A 16,647-nucleotide genomic window follows, 5' to 3' on the forward strand; every position below is an offset into this window, starting at 1 on the left:
AAGATCCAATTTAGCTGCTTGTGCTCTTGTGCATGCATCCATCCAAAATATCCCAGTTTTGATTCTCTTAATAATCTCATTTATTAGTAGCAACGTGTAATGCAGTAGGCTCTTGATTCCAAAGGTGGCTGGGGATTTTATTCCGTTCATGTGTGGGTATATTTTAAGAAAAGGTGCTGATTACATCACAGTGCCACCTTTTCATTTTGCAGTTTTATAATTTAAATGCTGGTGGTATGTATCATTCTTGCTGTTGAATTGATGAAGCAATCTGATGGACCTTATTTTTGTAGGCTGGCATGTATGAAGCAGTTAATGAGGTTTACAAAGTCCTTATTCCTATTCACGAAGCTAATAGAGATGCCAAGAAGCTATCTACTATTCATGGTAAACTCCAAGAAGCATTCAGCAAGATTGTTCACCAGGTAATGATTTGAATTTTCAGCTGCAATGTGAATTGTGAAGAAACTTCAAATGCTCAGTGCAAATAAAAACCACCTCTTAAGGAAAAATCATTTTAATGAGATTACACGAGAAGTGTCAAATGGTGATCCACAGTAAATGCAAGGATCGCTTACAGGATTTTTTCTCTCTGGACATTTAACATGAGAAACATGAGAGATGTCACATACCAAGTTGCACTGTAACTTTAGAAATATCCAAGAGTTAAAAATTCCAATCATCTGTCAGTTTATCCTTTCAGATGTTATTTTAACCGGTGTTTTGCATGCTGTATTTCTGGGAAAAACACTGTATCTTGCCGTTAGCCTGGTAGGTAACGTTCAGAAATGTCGGGATTTTATTTGTCTATTCATACGGTGGATAAATAATTGAAGGAACCTTTCTAAACTTAGATGGTGCAAAACCCACCAGCTTAGGTGCTGAGCATTTGATGAGAGACATCAGAAGTTACCAACCCTCACCAAACTCAAGCGAGCTCAGCTAAGCAGGAGACGAGAGCACTTGGCAAGTCTCACGAAGCACGTGTTCTCTTCCAGGAGAGGCTGGCGGGGTGCGTGCCTTTCTGTCAGGGCAGGCAAGCACTCGGCTGACCCTCCTCCAGTACATACCAGTGCTACTCTGAGCCCCCCACCCCAACCAGCTTTCTGGTCATGGGCTGCTGGGTATGTCGTGTGTCTGTTGGGGTAGTTACCCTTGTGCTGCCATCAGCTGCTCCGTAGATGTTTACTGCATCGATTTCATAGGATCCAGCTGAGAGTCTGGTGGTTTTCTCCATGTTCTGGCATTGCCAGGTTCCTGAGGTTAAGTGTACCGATAAAGGACAATCGCTGAGTGTCCTTCTAGGCCAGAGAAGGCCATTTTGGATGCATGATGACTTACAATCATTGAAACCATTTCAGGTTTGTGATACCTTACATTGATGGTCATGTTTTGGCCTTTGGAACTATTTTTTTTTGGTTTCTGTGACATGCGCTTTTTACTTTTTATTACACAGAGTACTGGCTGGGAGGTAGGTAACTCCATTTTAGTTAGTAAAGAACACTAATAGATTTTTCAGATGACTCACGCCAATGCTTGCCCACATGTGCTAGTTGTGGGTATTTCTGTTGCTGTCTGCTGTTAAAACAATTCATTAACCAAAGAAATACCAATAAACCGATTGTGGTTGTGGTAGGAAATCCTTCATAAGAAGCTGTAGGTAGTGCATGGATGCTGATGTGTTCCACTAATGAGGTTCTTTGGTGAATGAGCCACTGTATCATCACTAGTTTGTTTTTATAATTTGTTTATATTTCTTTTCATCAGCATTGACATAGAAAATCATCCCTTCATACCATATTTTCACCCCACCCACAGGGGTCGATTTAAGCAATAATGCTCAGAGGTACTGAAACACAAAACTGGTTTACTGCATGTGCAGACCATATCTCGGAGAATAGGCTGCTTCGTTCTCTTCATTTAAGAACGATCAATTTGTTATGTAGCTGTTTATCTGGCAGTAAAATAGCTCAGTTGTGTTAACTGGAGTCAGCTTTGCTGCTTTCATTTTTGTAGAGGCTGTTTGCTCACATTTCTACAACATACACCATGAGAACCGTACATTTGGATTAAAAATAGACAAAGCAGTCGGCTTTGCACACACAGCACATAACTCGGGCCCTAGTCCAGTCGACACAGTGGGTACATGAGCGTCGAGAAGTCTCAGAAGACATTTTAAATGTTTTGTGAATATGATGTTTTATTATTTGCTTAGTCTTCAGCCGTCCAGTTAATCTCTGCTTTTCTGTGAATCAGGCAACTCAGTATGGGCCATCTCACTCCATGTTTCCACCGCAGGAGAGCATTTAAGCCCGCACTTCCCAAACTGGGGCCAAGAACGAAGTTCATTTGCGTTGTGAGACGCAAATAATTTGGGCCGATGATGTCTTGAACGTCAGTTTTAATTCTGGCCTAGCAAGAAATGAAATTCAGTAGCTTAAAAGTAACCCCTGACACTTAAAGGCTGGCCCTGTAAATCGTTTGCTTGTTCCTCTGAAGAGTCCCAGCAGATGAGGGAGCCCAGCGATCCAGAGTACGTGTCGTAGGAGTGTAAATTATCCGTGTTCAATAGCCAACAAACGTGAAGGCCTGTGAGCATCTATTTTGATTAGTCTGCCCCTAAATCGACCCCTGAAGAAAATCCTGTCATTGGTTATGATTCTAACATCACTCAGTCATGTTTTACTGCATGGTAAAAGACACCCATGGTTTCTGTTCTCGTCTGTCATCGTGCTCTTTCATTGCCACACCTTTTCTGATCTTTGTGCTTTGTAGCTTTCAGATTTGTTGCATGTTTTGCCTTTTTTCCTTATTTTAAATACTTTAATCGATGCTCACCTTTTTTTATTTTAAAGTTTATTTGCTGCCAATTTGCTGCTTGTTTGTGTTTTGGAATTTCCCTAATTAAATACTTTCTGTTTTCTCCTCTATCGCCCTGGTTGCTGACCCTCCTCCCCACTCTTACTATTGTCTGTTGTGGTAAGTTCCTACTTGTGGAATTTTTTTTTCCCCCTCCTTTTTGTTTTTTTTTTTGTTTTACACTGTGGAAACTCCAATTTCATTTTACCAAAGAGCTATGCCAACAGCAGGACCCCCCCTCATGTCACAAGGAAAGTAGTATTGCCAACTACAAGCACTGAAGTATCCTGAATCTGGCACCAATGCGTTTCTGAGACCTGCTTAAGCATACCAAGTGGTGGGTTTTTCTGCTTGTGTGTTTGTTCAGTGAATAAATGTTGAATTAGTTCTTTTTGTTTGCTTTCCAGTTAGGAAAGTTGTTAGGAAAAATCTTTTCATGCTATACCATTAGAATTCAAAAATGCTTTTTAAAGTATGCAGGGTGAGATTGCCATCGAATAGCAGGACTCCAGGAGCTGGTACTTTCAAAAAGATCAATATTTGAAAACTTGTAATAGTTGGCAACACTGCAAAGGACCTTGGGTTAAAATTGAGCAAGAAAATAACAATGGTCAGTTCGGTAAAGATGGCTGGATTTTGCCTTCTGCGCAGTGTGTATGAAGGAGTTACTTTTATTCCTACATACTTCAGGCTGACTCTGCCTTCAGGCAGCTGCTGCTGTGTTGATCACTCTTGCGTCTGATTTTTCAAATATTGTTGGCAAAGCTTTTTGTGTGCGTGCAAGAGATAACTCTAAAACTTTATTCCCAGCAATTTTGAAAGGTATTTACCATGCATAATAACAAATCATGAACCTTCATAAATCATGGTGGCTGTTACCTGCTCTGCCAGTTCTGTAATGGCTATTCAGTGTTCACCTTCATTCTCTTCTCCTCCCAAAGACCTATTATTTTTCATAAAATAATAGGAGATACAATGCTTTTAATAATTTCTCCCTCATGTCTGCATTTTTAGCTCTTTTCAGAAACAAGACCATGGAGTATTTTTAAGTTGTTTTGTTTTCAGTACGGTGATTAGATAGACTTTGGTATTGGCTAAATTTCAATTAAAAGATCCTAGTATGGAGCCATCCTGTATTCTTAACGCCAGGCAAGAAATGTGAGGTAAGGACTGGGCCCGTAGGTGTTTGCTCTCCTGGAGCAGTATGTTTCCAGCCCCTTGCTTCCAGGTGCAGATCCCCCAACAGGAGTTGCATACGTTTCATGGCTGATGGATCCAGGGCTTTGTCACATTAGGGGCTAAGCAGTGTTCCTCACTGCTGGCTCTTCTCCCGGGGATCCTTATGAAAACTGAGTTTCAGCAACTGGATTTATTAGGAAAAGCCAGTGCAACTGGTCTTTGTGATGATGAAACAAGTACTTAAGTTAAGAGCTGCTTTCACGTGGTGGCACTGAGTCTCACTCCGCTGCTATCACTCCTGGGACTTCCCAATGCCCTATTACTCTTATTTTATGCATTTAGTAAATGCCACCAGAACACCTTATGAATTGATGCTGATCAACAGACAGCATCTTCTTCCTCACCCACTGTTATTTTTTCAGCAACATAAACATACACTGCCTGTAACAAATAGGTGTCTGGGCAGATGTCCACGTGGCAGATACCTTGTGGGGACCAGGTTCTGCAAATGCTTCATAGCCTGAAAGTCACTTGCCAAGTAGATAGAAAAAACCCACACGAGTTAGAAGAGTAGGAGTGTGTCCCGCATGGCTGGGGCCTGCCCTGTACCCGCGGGTTGGGGCAGGATCCCACTAACTTCCACGTGGAGCATGCCCAGGCCCCATGTATGGTTTGGGGAGATGTTTCGTATGACAGTTCCCCTTGGGCAGACATGGAGTTACCTCGGGAAGTGCTTTGAGAAAGGAGCCCTGGAATCACAGTCCTCTGCCTATACCATTGCGATTGAATTGAAAAAGATAGCACAGAAAGCTGGAAATGCTGGGCATTGAGGGATTTTAGCATGGGTAATACTGTCCAAAACTGTGGCTTTGGAAAGGTAGTGATGAGTAAATTCAGGGTTCAGTAGGCTGCTCATTCCTGTATGGGTCCAGAGGGCCAGGCACGGGAGAAAGACAGGGAGCACAGAGAAATAGCTCCCAGATGTTGCCAGATGCTACTTCCAGCTAAGTACTGTTTGCAGCTGGGGGTGGCTGCGGTGTGGTGAAACCCTGTAGTCTGTGCTGGCAGGTGGAGCTGGAGAAAAGCCCCTCTCTGGAGGAGGGGTGCCCGAAGGGACGGGCTAGAGCAGGGCTCCACGGAGCCGCCCGCACCACGTTAAGCATATGAGCAACTCTCACTGCGACTCCTTGTTTTCTTAAATTGGAGAGCAGAGCCGATGAATTTCTATCTGTCGATGTCCCTTAGTAAAGCCAAGATGTCCCTGTGTGTATTAAGCAAGGCTGCTGCTGGCACTGGTCAGTTCAGGCTTCACTTCCACTGCAGAGCTGGGCACCGGTGAGCTTCGCCCTCCTGAATGCATGGGGCGGGCAGCAGCCCTCGCCCCGAAAAGGCAATGCCGCGTCCTGGCTGTGCCTCAGGTGAGAGGAGCCAAACCGTGCCGGGGCAGCTCCGGAGTCTCTTTCAGACCAGGAGAAGGCAGTGGCTTGCCATGACGGTGCTTTTTCCAGTCTCTGGAGTTTGCCTGAGGGTTTGCTTTGTTTTCTTTTATTTTAGTTTGGCTTATTTATCCTCTTTGCCTTCCATAGATCATGTTCACCATCACCACAAGAGATCAGTTTTGCCATAGCAAAATACTGAAAAAAAAAACAAAAAAAAACCGGCAGCTAGGACATCTGTAGGTGCTGTTTGAAACCAAACACTAGCCCAGACTCAGAAACACTGAGCGTTAATACTACATCACACTTTCTCACGAGAGTAAAGGTGAACATTTTAGAGTTTCTTGCTGAAAGGCATTTCTGGTTTGTGCATGCAGCGTGAGTTTTTTTAACAAAATCAAAGGTGTGATTTATTTTTAAAGCGTTTTTCTTCTCTCTCTCTTAATCAGATTTTCTTCGTTACTTTTCCAGCAAAAAATCTCTCTTGATTCTCTACTTTTTGTTGCATTTCTGGGCCAAATTCACCACTGGCTCAAATGGAAGCAGGTACATGATACAGTGGATTGCATCTGCTTTCACCAGGAGTGACTTTGGCCCTCTGTACTAGACATTAGTTACTAGACGAGAACGTAACACCTTCCAGTTGACATGCTCTTTAAAAAGCACTTGCGTGTGTGTGTGAGTGAACTGGACATTGACTTCGGCCCAATCCTGCAATTACTTGCGAGTGGGTTTTGGGGGCTCTGCTGTGGGTAATTTTCAGGGGTGTCCGGGTGCAATATCCTCCCTGCGTGCTGCAAGCTGTCGGCAACCCGACTTCCCCGCGCCTGTGCCGACAGGCTACGGACCAGGCTAAGGGCTGTCTGCGTAGGATTTGGAGAGCCTGAAATAATGACCCAAATGAAGGGACTTGCCTTTGTTCCTCAGAAACATCCGACACCTCCAGCCTCCTCCTGGGGTGGGAAAAGTCATTGCAGGGTTGGGCTAATGGTCGTAACTGATCCATATAATTTCATGTTAGTTTATAATTCCATTGCGGTGTTTGCTGCTAAATGCATTCATGCTGAGTTCCAGGTGTGTTTTCTCTTTCCCTTCTTTCCTTCTGTTTTGTTTTGTTTTTTTTTCTCCTTGTCTTTTAATTTCTTTTTATTTTGCATAAATTCAGGAGCCTGCCTGCAGCCATGCTTGGGGGTATGCATGTCTCCACACTGAAATAACCTTTTGTTTCTCCAAACCTAGGATGGAAAGAGGATGTTTGGCACCTACTTCCGGGTTGGTTTTTATGGAACTAAATTTGGCGACCTGGATGAGCAAGAATTTGTTTACAAGGAACCCGCGATAACAAAGTTAGCTGAAATTTCCCATAGGCTCGAGGTGAGATGATTGTGGCTGACCTCAAATTCTGTCTGTGAGTTCCAGTTTGACTCTTTTGCATCAGTTATTTAAGAGCTGCGTTGCCAAATTACAGGAAGTGGCGGAAATGAAAATCGTTGGGCAAAACCGGCGCCGTGCCTCTTGGAGCCTGATGCAAGGCTGAGCTTAGCAAAACAGCCGCTTGCCAAAAGGGTTTGCAGAGCCCCGTGCGGTGACCCAGAGCTGGGCCTGATGTCTCCTGTCCTCTGCGGGAGGCGGGAGGAATGCAGGGAGAGGAGTCCTACAGGTTTTCCCTGGTCTTGCAGCAAGAGCCGCAGACCTGCTATGATCATTCAAGAGGTTGGGGCGTATCATGCTGTGTCCGCATTTCTCTTCGGCTGCCTGGTGGAAATGGGGTGAGCTGCGCTTGACAAAAGGTTGAGATGCCTTTCAGGTCTGACTTTTCTGAAAGCGCTGCATTTTGCTGACATTTTGTTGCCTTCACATCACGTTCCTCTCTCCTAGAGACTGAACCCTCTTCAGGTGGCTGAATTTCAGAGCCCCTGAAGCAGGACGTCACAGGTCTGAAGTTTGTTTCGGCCGTGGACAAGCAAAGGCACCTCTGATTAATCTACCTGGGGCTTGGGTGCAGCTCCAGGTACCACCGTGTAATGGTTAGTCTGGCCTGGTTTTGTGCCAACTAACCTGTGTCTAGGTAGTGTCTTAGCACAGTTTGGGGGACAGCGTGGATCAGAGCCTGTTCCCAGTAAACACTGCGGACAGATGAGGCCATCCCCAGTGGGAGAGGAAGATTGTTCAGTGTCACGTCTCTGGGCCGTGCCGTGCTACTTGTTTGTAGGGCCAGAGGACAGACCTGGCCCTATTTTATGTGCTAGAATAGATCTTATGTCACGTTGTTGCTCACAACAATTCAGCTGCTGTCACGTTGCGCTGAAAGCAGCAGCACTGTTTGAGGTTTAAGCACATGAAACTGAGTTCAGAATCCGGCCATTCACCCAGCCCAGCAAAGCCACGCTCTGATGCAGCACCTGATTTCCAGGCGGATCCCGTATTGACCCCAGTTTTCAGTTGAGCTCGCAGACACACAGCGAGCTCAAATGGCTTGTTCAGAACCACGCAGCGCGTGTGCGTGCGGTTGGAAGGCTCCCGAGTTCTCCTGCCTTCCGGGGCGTTAGGCTGGTTTTTTCCTGTTGCCCCTGGAACGCGACAGATTGAATTCTCCTGGGTTCAGCAGATCACATGCAGCCCTGGCACAGCTACTGTTGAAGGCATGTGGAGCTTCACCTCCCCTGAATATGCCTTTGTCTCTCCAACCCCCATCTCTGAAGGCTGCGTTTGATGGTTTCTTTCAATGCGTTTGCTCTTGATTGTAGGGATTTTATGGAGAACGGTTTGGTGAAGATGTGCTTGAAGTGATTAAGGACTCAAACCCCGTGGACAAATGTAAACTAGATCCTAACAAGGTAAGAACACCAGGACAGGTTTAGAAGCAGAACAGGTCCTGAACCTATGCAAATGTAACGGGACAAATCCTGCCCTGAATTTCGCCAAGTAGGCAGTGAAATCCACATACAGAGCGTCTTGTGACTGCTTGGGATGAGAGTTGGGCAAAATCATCCCAGCAAAGGAATGCAGCATTAGCCATTGTGTTCCCTGCCCTAGGCCCAGCCCTTGCAGTCGTTGGTGGGAAGGGAGGGGGACGAAAGGACAGCGGAGCCCCAGCAGCATTTGCCTTTCTCTGTAGTCTCTGCTGAGTGCAAGGAAGGGAGTTGGCCATTCACTGGCCTCTGCCTTTTTTGCAGCTGCAGTATTTTGTCATTCTTGCACCATGTCCTTTATATGTAGGAGAAATAACAGGAGCACGGCTAGGAAACAGGACTGTGGCATAGGGCAGGGCATTATCTGCAAGGAAAGGAAGGAAACGCTTCATGTGGAGAGCATGAGAGGAGGGGGGCAGCATGCTGTATTTTATCCAGGCCATAAACTGCTGAGCAGCTACCAGCACCCCTAGTCCCTGTCAACGAGCGTGATTTTTCAGTCCTAGTTCTTCCAGAGGTGTCTTCAAGAGGAAAGAGAGCGAGCTGGGCAGGAGTCAGCTCTTGTCCTTTGGCCCTGTACCTCACCGTGCACGTCTGGGTTCCTTCCTGCAGGCCTACATTCAGATAACCTACGTGGAGCCGTACTTTGACACGTATGAGATGAAGGACAGGATAACTTACTTTGACAAAAACTACAACTTGCGGCGATTCATGTACTGCACGCCCTTCACGCTGGACGGCCGAGCTCACGGGGAGCTGCACGAGCAGTTCAAGCGCAAAACGATCCTGACGACGTCCCACGCTTTCCCTTACATTAAAACCAGGATAAATGTCATTCACAAAGAGGAGGTGAGCCCTGCGCTTTCAGGGGCTTTCGTGTTTGAAGGGAACTATTATACAAGATTGAGGGAAGTGAATGTTGCTGAAACTCGTACATAATGTACTATTGTACGTGTAGTTTAATACCAGGGCCATGTCCCTTCACGCCGTCCCACCAACACAGACGCGCCCTTCTGGCCATCACTAGTCTCCCTTTCCCCTCTCTGTTAAAGATGCATAAATTCAGCAGAGAGCAAGAGGAGACAGCGCCGTTGTGAGCTGCTCCGGCTGTTCACTGCAGGGGCTGTGCATGAGACCCCTTCATTCTGAGTTTAAAAACGCCTCATTTCTGTTGAACTTTGCCCTGTTCCTATTCAACCTAAACTAAACCCAGACCAATTTAGAAATGCAGTATGTGCTGCCGGCTCTTTCACCAGTGCATCCAGCCCACGGCAGCTGGGATACGCGGGGGCCCTTGGTGAGCTTTGTAGTAATGCGGTAGTTGCTCCCTTCCATTCTGCGTGAACAGCGTGTCCTTTGCTCTGTGTTGCGGCTCACTTTCGTGGCCTCAACGGCCTCAAGCCAGTGAAGTCCTGAGGCTTTATAGACAGATATATCCCATAGCTGTGTTAATTTTTCAAGGGTAGGTAGGAACTGATGTGATCCCTGGGACGCAAGGAAAAATGCTGAGGCACTGACGTAGTGCTGTAACCCTGGGCAGTTGGTTACAGTGACCGCAAAGGGACGCAGATCTGCCCGCTCAGAAGCAATCTCAGAAAGCTCTTGAGCACCCCTGTGTAGAAACACATTTAAAAATCAAACTTTTTCTTGATGTTCCTAAACCAAGACTGTGACGATGCATTTCTGAAGTGCTTCTGTCCAGACCGTCAGTCCTATTGGTGTCCTCCACCACTTCAGTGTGCCACCCCCAGGTGACCTTGGTGTTTCTGAAAGTCTGTGTCTGGCTGGCAGCCTCAGCCATAACAAGTGTCCTCTATTCTGGCTACTTGCTTAGATCATTTTGACGCCCATTGAAGTTGCCATAGAGGACATGCAGAAGAAAACACAGGAATTAGCTTTTGCAACGCACCAAGACCCTGCGGACCCAAAGATGCTGCAGATGGTGCTGCAAGGATCAGTAGGTACCACAGTAAATCAGGTGAGCATTGCTGTCCAAGTTGGAGACACTGGGGTAGTGCCTGTCGCTCGGTGCAGCGTTATTTCTAAATTACTTTGGATTTTTTTCCCCATTCAGTCTGTGGGATGTGTTTAAGGTCACTGGTGGGTCTAGACCAGCTGCTCTCAGTGACTTTGCCATTTGATTAAAAGTCCTGTAAATGTTGTTAGATCTGGAAAGTGGCAAAGAATAGACAGCCCTCCTTCCGTTACCAGCTCCTTCCTGGCATTCACAGTTTCCACCTGCTTCTCCTTTTCCCTTAAAAAAAAAAAAAAAGCTTTTATTACTTTCCCTTTGGTTAGCCAGGCTCTGGTGGGTGGAAGTAGGATTGTGTCCTGCTGTGGTTTTTGAACAAAATGGAAAGCAGAACTAGTGAATGGAGAAAAACGGAGGAAAAAAAAGTGATGGAATATGAGTAAACCTCTATTAATACACAAGCTGGAAAAAAATCAGCTGGAATTTCAAGATCTGGGTTGAGTTTGCAGTGCTGGCAAACACTTCCCTGGTTCCATCTGCGTTGTTTAAACTTTGTCTTAGTTGTGAATTGAGCAAACTTTGTCAAGAGTCCTTATAAGAGAAAACAAATGTAGAATCTGTGCATTTTCTCACACTATTTTCCAAAAGCAGAGTTTTATTTAAAAAAAGAAAAAAAGGCTAAAAGAGATTTAGTTGACGTGATGCTTGGTGATTTATGCCAGATTTACCAGCTGCAAATTTTCAAGATGCATTCTGTGAGGAAATGTTGTGTTTTATGAATGTTTCTATGTGCAAGAAGTTTCTCCGGTGATTGGATATGACAGACAGTTCCGAGAAACTTACTTTTTCTCTTCTGTTTCTAAAGGGACCATTAGAAGTTGCACAAGTTTTCTTGGGTGAAATACCCAATGATCCAAAGCTCTTCAGACATCATAACAAACTACGGCTCTGTTTCAAAGACTTCACGAAAAGGTATGGAGTATTGTCTTCAAACTGCCTGACAGGCGCGGTTATTACTACCACGTGTACAATAACACGGGGGGTATTGGGAGAGAGGAGTATTCATGTTGTAACTGCATCTGTCCAGTTCCCATATGCAGCTGTATTCCTCGGTTGATTCCCCGTTTCTCTGGTGCTGCTGGTCCATGACTTAAGGGGCTGAAATCATTTGGCTTTGCTGTTATCAGGAATGAATTAGCGATCACAGTTCAGTTGTGAACAAGCGTTCCTGTTTCAGAAAACACAACTAGCCGCACTGGCACAAATGAACTCGCAGCTTGGCCAGGGTCAGGAGAAGCTGCTGGATTGGCCAGGAAATTTAATTTCCTTCTGAAGTGAATTTCTCCAAACGGAGCAGAAGCATGCTGGCAGAATTCTCTCAAGGAATGTGCTGGCTACTCTGCTTTCCTCTTGAGTAATGCAAACTGCAGTCTTAGTCCAGCATCATTTGCAAGCACCAAAGAATTTTAAAAAAAATAAATAATTGAAATAAAAATGTTCCATGCAAATAGATCCAGTGGCAGTGTAATTTTCCCGTATGTAATAAGTGGCGTTGATGATACACTTCTTTTCATACCCTTTGTTAAAATTACATCTTCCCAAGTAGAAGAGGTCCCGATGAACATCTCATAGTCTGCTATTTATTAACCTTTCCTGCGGAGAGCAGTAGATCGATCTATCTTTAAGACCTCCTGGACTGGAAGTGGCTATGTGGAGATCAGTTTTTCATTTCTCTTCAGGGAGGATAAATGTAACTGGAGAATAAATTAAAAAGGAGTTGCCCCTGTGGAAGTGAAATGGAAATGGGAAATACGACACCCTCTCCTTTCCCCATGGACACCAACCCATTTAGCTGAGTCTTTATTATCCAAGAGACAAGATTAGAGGAGGATATTGTGTGTCATCCCAGAGGAACAGAATGATTTTTTTTGTTGTTCTGTTAGATTAACAGCTCTCTAGCAAGCAGGTCCTTTTTTATGTGCCCAAGTTTCACAGGCTTTTGTTTTCTAGATGCGAAGATGCTCTGCGCAAGAACAAGAGCCTGATCGGTCCAGACCAAAAGGAGTATCAGCGAGAACTTGAAAGGAATTATCACCGGTTAAAGGAATCTCTCCAACCTTTGATAAATAGAAAGATCCCACAGTTGTATAAGGCAGTGCTACCAGTCACTTGCCACAGGTGGATATTTGATTTTACTCTTTCAGCAGAGATAAGGAGGGTGTAAAACTGGGGTGTCTGATCTTCCTGGTGAACCTGTGACATCTATGTGTTTTCAATTATGACTCTTTTGGCTGAGACCATCCCTTTTCCCCTCTGACCTCAGAGCACCTCCCGTTCCCAGCAGTTATGGCAGGTGGAGTTTGCAATGGTTTCCTTTTGTTCCTCATCGATGAGGAATTTTTTTTTTTTTTTCTCATCCAGCATCCCATTCTTTTCAGATTCAAAACCACCCTCAGTGTGGCAGAACTTTGACACTTGTTTCTTCCCCGTGGAACTGGGATGGGGAGCTCCAGGGACAGGCAGGGTGGAAAAACAGTTGGTGTCTTCCATGCTGGAAGACCAGTCAGTTGGAGTCTGGGCTTTTTGTTTGTCTGCCATGAGACTGAACATAAAAGCCCGTCTGAGAATGTATGAAGCAGGTGAGAGCCCGTAGCACTGTAGTCCACTGGCGCCAGCTGTGGCTGAGCAGGGGGATTTTGGGTGCATTAAGTTTCTAACAAGGCTCTGGCTCCCAGAACAGGGGCAGAAGTGTTTCCCAGCACGTACCCTCCATGTAATCTTTGGCTTGACAACCCCTGTTGTGTCCCCTCTCAGCAAGGGAGGCTGACGCACTCCAGCAGGTCTGCCCTGGCATCGTGGTCGCACACCCGTGAGTGGGGTGAGGGTTGTTTTTTGGAAGGAGCATCCTTAGCACTGAGCGGGACAGCAACGGTGCTTTTAATGACAGACCCTTTAGGAGATTTGTGTGAACGTGGACTTTAGCTCATGTCCAAGCAGGTGGTTTAGGTGAATACAGCCCTCGTTTTGAACCTCTCCTCATGTAAGTGTTCTTCAGAAGTAAAGAGCAATGGGGAACATGAAAAACGCTGTGAAAAGAGAAACTTGGCAAAATTACATTAGAAAAAGAGCAAGATTTAGTGCTGGATGAAGAAGGAAATGAGTGTTCCTAGATCACACGGCAGTGCTCAGTGAAGTTCTGTAGCTGAATTTGATGTCTTTCTGTCTGCTGAATACTGCAGAAAGGGCCTTTCCTCATTTCCCAGGTTGATAATGTTTAAGCTCTCCCCAGTGACGCGGTGGCTCTTTGCTGGAGTCCGTTCTCACTGGCTGGGGATGGTGGAAGTAGTACCGGTGCTTCCCTCCCCACCCAGCTGGGAACCTCACAACCACTTTTGTCCTGGTAATTATTTTCTAATCCCATGAAATTCAGCCTGTGCAGGGAGTCTAATACAGGTATTTCAGGCAAACTCCACTTAGATTTATTTGAAAGGCTTAAATAAGATTTCAGTAGTGCAGGTGGTTTGTGCTGCTTCTCTACGTACACATGAATTAAACTTTCTGTCAGCTTTCATGTCAGTAAGTCTTGGGCAGTTAAATGATCCCAGGTACAGACCCAAAAGCAATTCGTTCCCTCCTGAGACCCCCCTGCAGTGCTGCGTCCAGCTCTGGGGTCCCCAGGACAAGAAGGACATGGAGCTGTTGGAGCGAGTCCAGAGGAGGCCACGGAGATGATCTGAGGGCTGGAGCACCTCTGCTATGGAGCCAGGCTGAGAGAGTTGGGGTTGTTCAGCCTGGAGAAGAGAAGGCTGCGGGGAGACCTTAGAGCCCCTTCCAGTCCCTGCAGGGACTCCAGGAAAGCTGGAAAGGGGCTGGTGACAAGGGCAGGGAGTGACAGGCCAATGGGAATGGCCTGAAGCTGCAGGAGGGGAGATGGAGATGGGATGTGAGGCAGCAATCCTTCCCTGTGAGGGTGCTGAGGCCCTGGCACAGGGTGCCCCGAGAAGCTGTGGCTGCCCCTGGCTCCCTGGCAGTGCTGAAGGCCAGGTTGGATGGGGCTTTGGGCAACCTGGGCTAGTGGAGGGTGTCCCTGCCCATGGCAGGGGTGGCACTGGATGGGCTGTGAGGTCCCTTCCAACCCAAACCAGTCTGGGACTCTATGACATATTTTTTGTGATAGCCAGCTGTAGAAATCAAGTACAGAATCATTCATCTGACGAGGCTTCTTATTTCATCATGGAAAATATGAGCTCATCATTGTATTTTCTCTCCCTCAGAGACTCCTTCAGCAGGATGAGTCTTCGCAAAATGGATATCTAAACAAGTTAAAAACCAAAATAAAAAAAGCACTTAAAATTAAGGTTTTGAAAAGAAAGAGCCTTGTTATCAGCGCTGGGAATCAAAGAAGTTTTATTGTGAAATAAAACTTGGACTTCATCCTGGACATCCCACACACCTCTTCCTCCATCAAAGTGTTCAGTGGCCAAAAATCATTCTGAATTGTCAAATGTAGACTTATCAATGTTTGAAAAAAAATCATGACAGTGGTATCCAGAGTATTGGTGATAAGCTGTAAACTTACCTGTTTTTTAAGGCATTTTTATGACTCAAAGGTACACTAAACGCATTTACCTTTATTTATAGCATTACCTAATGTTAAATTTATTTACTTTTAGTTCATATATTTAATTTATATTAGGACCATACGCAAATGCATTTTTGAAGTTTTTAATGTAGTGATGATGGTTATTTTGATGGTACTATTAAATATGTGAATGTTTACACTTTAATTCCCTGTGCATTGGACTTCAGAACTCACCATCCTTGGGAAAAAGGTTCAGAGGAAGGTAAGTCTTACTGTAACGCTTCTTAACCGAGTGGTGATGTTTTTATTATCCCTACCCTTTTCCCTTTGTAACTCTGAATACGATTTGCTGCAAAGAAAACTAATTCCATCTGTAGCCATCAGAAGAATTGAGGCACATCCCGTTACCGCTTCACTTCGCTGGTACAGAAGGAGGTAGAGTTTCAGCGTGGCCACTGTGCGTCCGTGGTCATTTTTACCGGCTGGGAAGCCCTAACAACCCAGTAATCTCATCAGACCTTTAGATGTGCAATTCAGCATAGCGGTATACGTGCAACTAGATGCTTTTTTTGTGTTCCTTTTTCAATTTAAAAAGTAATTTCACGGAGAAAACATGAAACGATGTCAGTTTAAGTTAAAAGCTAACATAGAAAGCATTCTTTGCACTGTTATTTATATAAAGAAAAACATCTGGTTTACAGCCCTTATTTTGGTGGCTAACGCAGCACTTCAAGGAAACATCAGAACTGGAGCCGAGTACGCAACTCCTAAACCTAGTCCTGTATATTCTTCCTCTTTGTACTGAACAAAGTGGAAGAAGTGGTATGTGATTAAACACAAGCTTACTCTCTAAATACCTAAATATGCGTACATGTACATATATACACATATATATAAAAAGCTCTAAATTTGATACATACTTTTTTTTATATGTAAGAAAAAAAATGGGGTTTATACACGAGCTTTTAAAATAGCAAACAACTGCACATCATCACTTCCAATTTGTGAGTATTTGACTTTTGAAACCTGAACAGTTTTTACCTTCAGTTCTAACCTATGCATTCCTGTATGTTAGAAGGGGCTGGGGGGGGGTAGGGGGGTGGTTTGGGGTTCACCCCCTCTCTGTTTTAGCACCTGTAGCTGCAGCAAGTGCCCACCCTTCTGCCTCAGCGGGGGGGAGTTAGGGTGGGGAGGGTCTTTTTTATTCTTGGTACTTATTTTGGGGTGTTAGTGGCTGCCTGTCGGTGTGCTGGTAGCAGGACGATTGTACTCGTGCTGCTGAGCAAAGCTGGATCGGCACCGTGTCTGGGAGCCAGCGCGGGCTGTTGGGGCATGGCCTGCCCCAGTGGGATGGTACCCGGCGGGATGGTACCCGGCGGGATGGTACCCAGTGGGATGGTACCTGGTGGGATGGTACCCGGCGGGATGGTACCCGGCAGGATGATACCTGGTGGGATGGTACCTGGTGGGATGGTACCTGGTGGGATGGTACCCGGCGGGATGGTACCTGGTGGGATGGTACCCGGCGGGATGGTACCCAGTGGGATGGTACCCGGCGGGATGGCACCCGGCGGGATGGCACAGGGTGAGGCAATGCAGGACAAGGCGATGCACGGCGTGCTGGCTGTGGCCAAGGCGTGTGTTGGGGAAGGGAGAGCGGTACTGCCAATTTTCGCTCCTCCTCCCGTGCTCTTTTGTTCCAACAGC

At 45.7% G+C, this 16,647-nt stretch overlaps 1 protein-coding gene across 7 annotated transcripts in view; it reads left to right on the forward strand.

Annotated features, from left to right (window-relative positions):
* The window catches only part of DOCK7 (dedicator of cytokinesis 7), a 108,517-nt gene extending 93,372 nt beyond the window's left edge, over window positions 1-15,145 (forward strand). For 3 of the 7 annotated variants that reach the window (XM_075759202.1, XM_075759198.1, XM_075759201.1), the window contains 9 exons: window positions 294-425; window positions 1,457-1,471; window positions 6,723-6,848; window positions 8,222-8,311; window positions 8,999-9,235; window positions 10,221-10,364; window positions 11,224-11,330; window positions 12,369-12,536; window positions 14,633-15,145. In XM_075759202.1, the coding sequence (XP_075615317.1) occupies window positions 294-425; window positions 1,457-1,471; window positions 6,723-6,848; window positions 8,222-8,311; window positions 8,999-9,235; window positions 10,221-10,364; window positions 11,224-11,330; window positions 12,369-12,536; window positions 14,633-14,675 (1,062 nt within the window). In that variant the 3' untranslated portion in view covers window positions 14,676-15,145. Of the gene's footprint in view, window positions 1-293; window positions 426-1,456; window positions 1,472-6,713; window positions 6,849-8,221; window positions 8,312-8,998; window positions 9,236-10,220; window positions 10,365-11,223; window positions 11,331-12,368; window positions 12,537-14,632 lie in introns of all 7 variants that reach the window. The other 4 variants (XM_075759203.1, XM_075759199.1, XM_075759204.1 and 1 more) reach the window with 2 other exon arrangements.
* The last annotated feature ends 1,502 nt before the right edge of the window (window positions 15,146-16,647 follow it).

The sequence above is a fragment of the Balearica regulorum genome, chromosome 8, assembly GCF_011004875.1.
Source record: "Balearica regulorum gibbericeps isolate bBalReg1 chromosome 8, bBalReg1.pri, whole genome shotgun sequence".
NCBI classification, from domain to species: Eukaryota; Metazoa; Chordata; class Aves; order Gruiformes; family Gruidae; genus Balearica; species Balearica regulorum.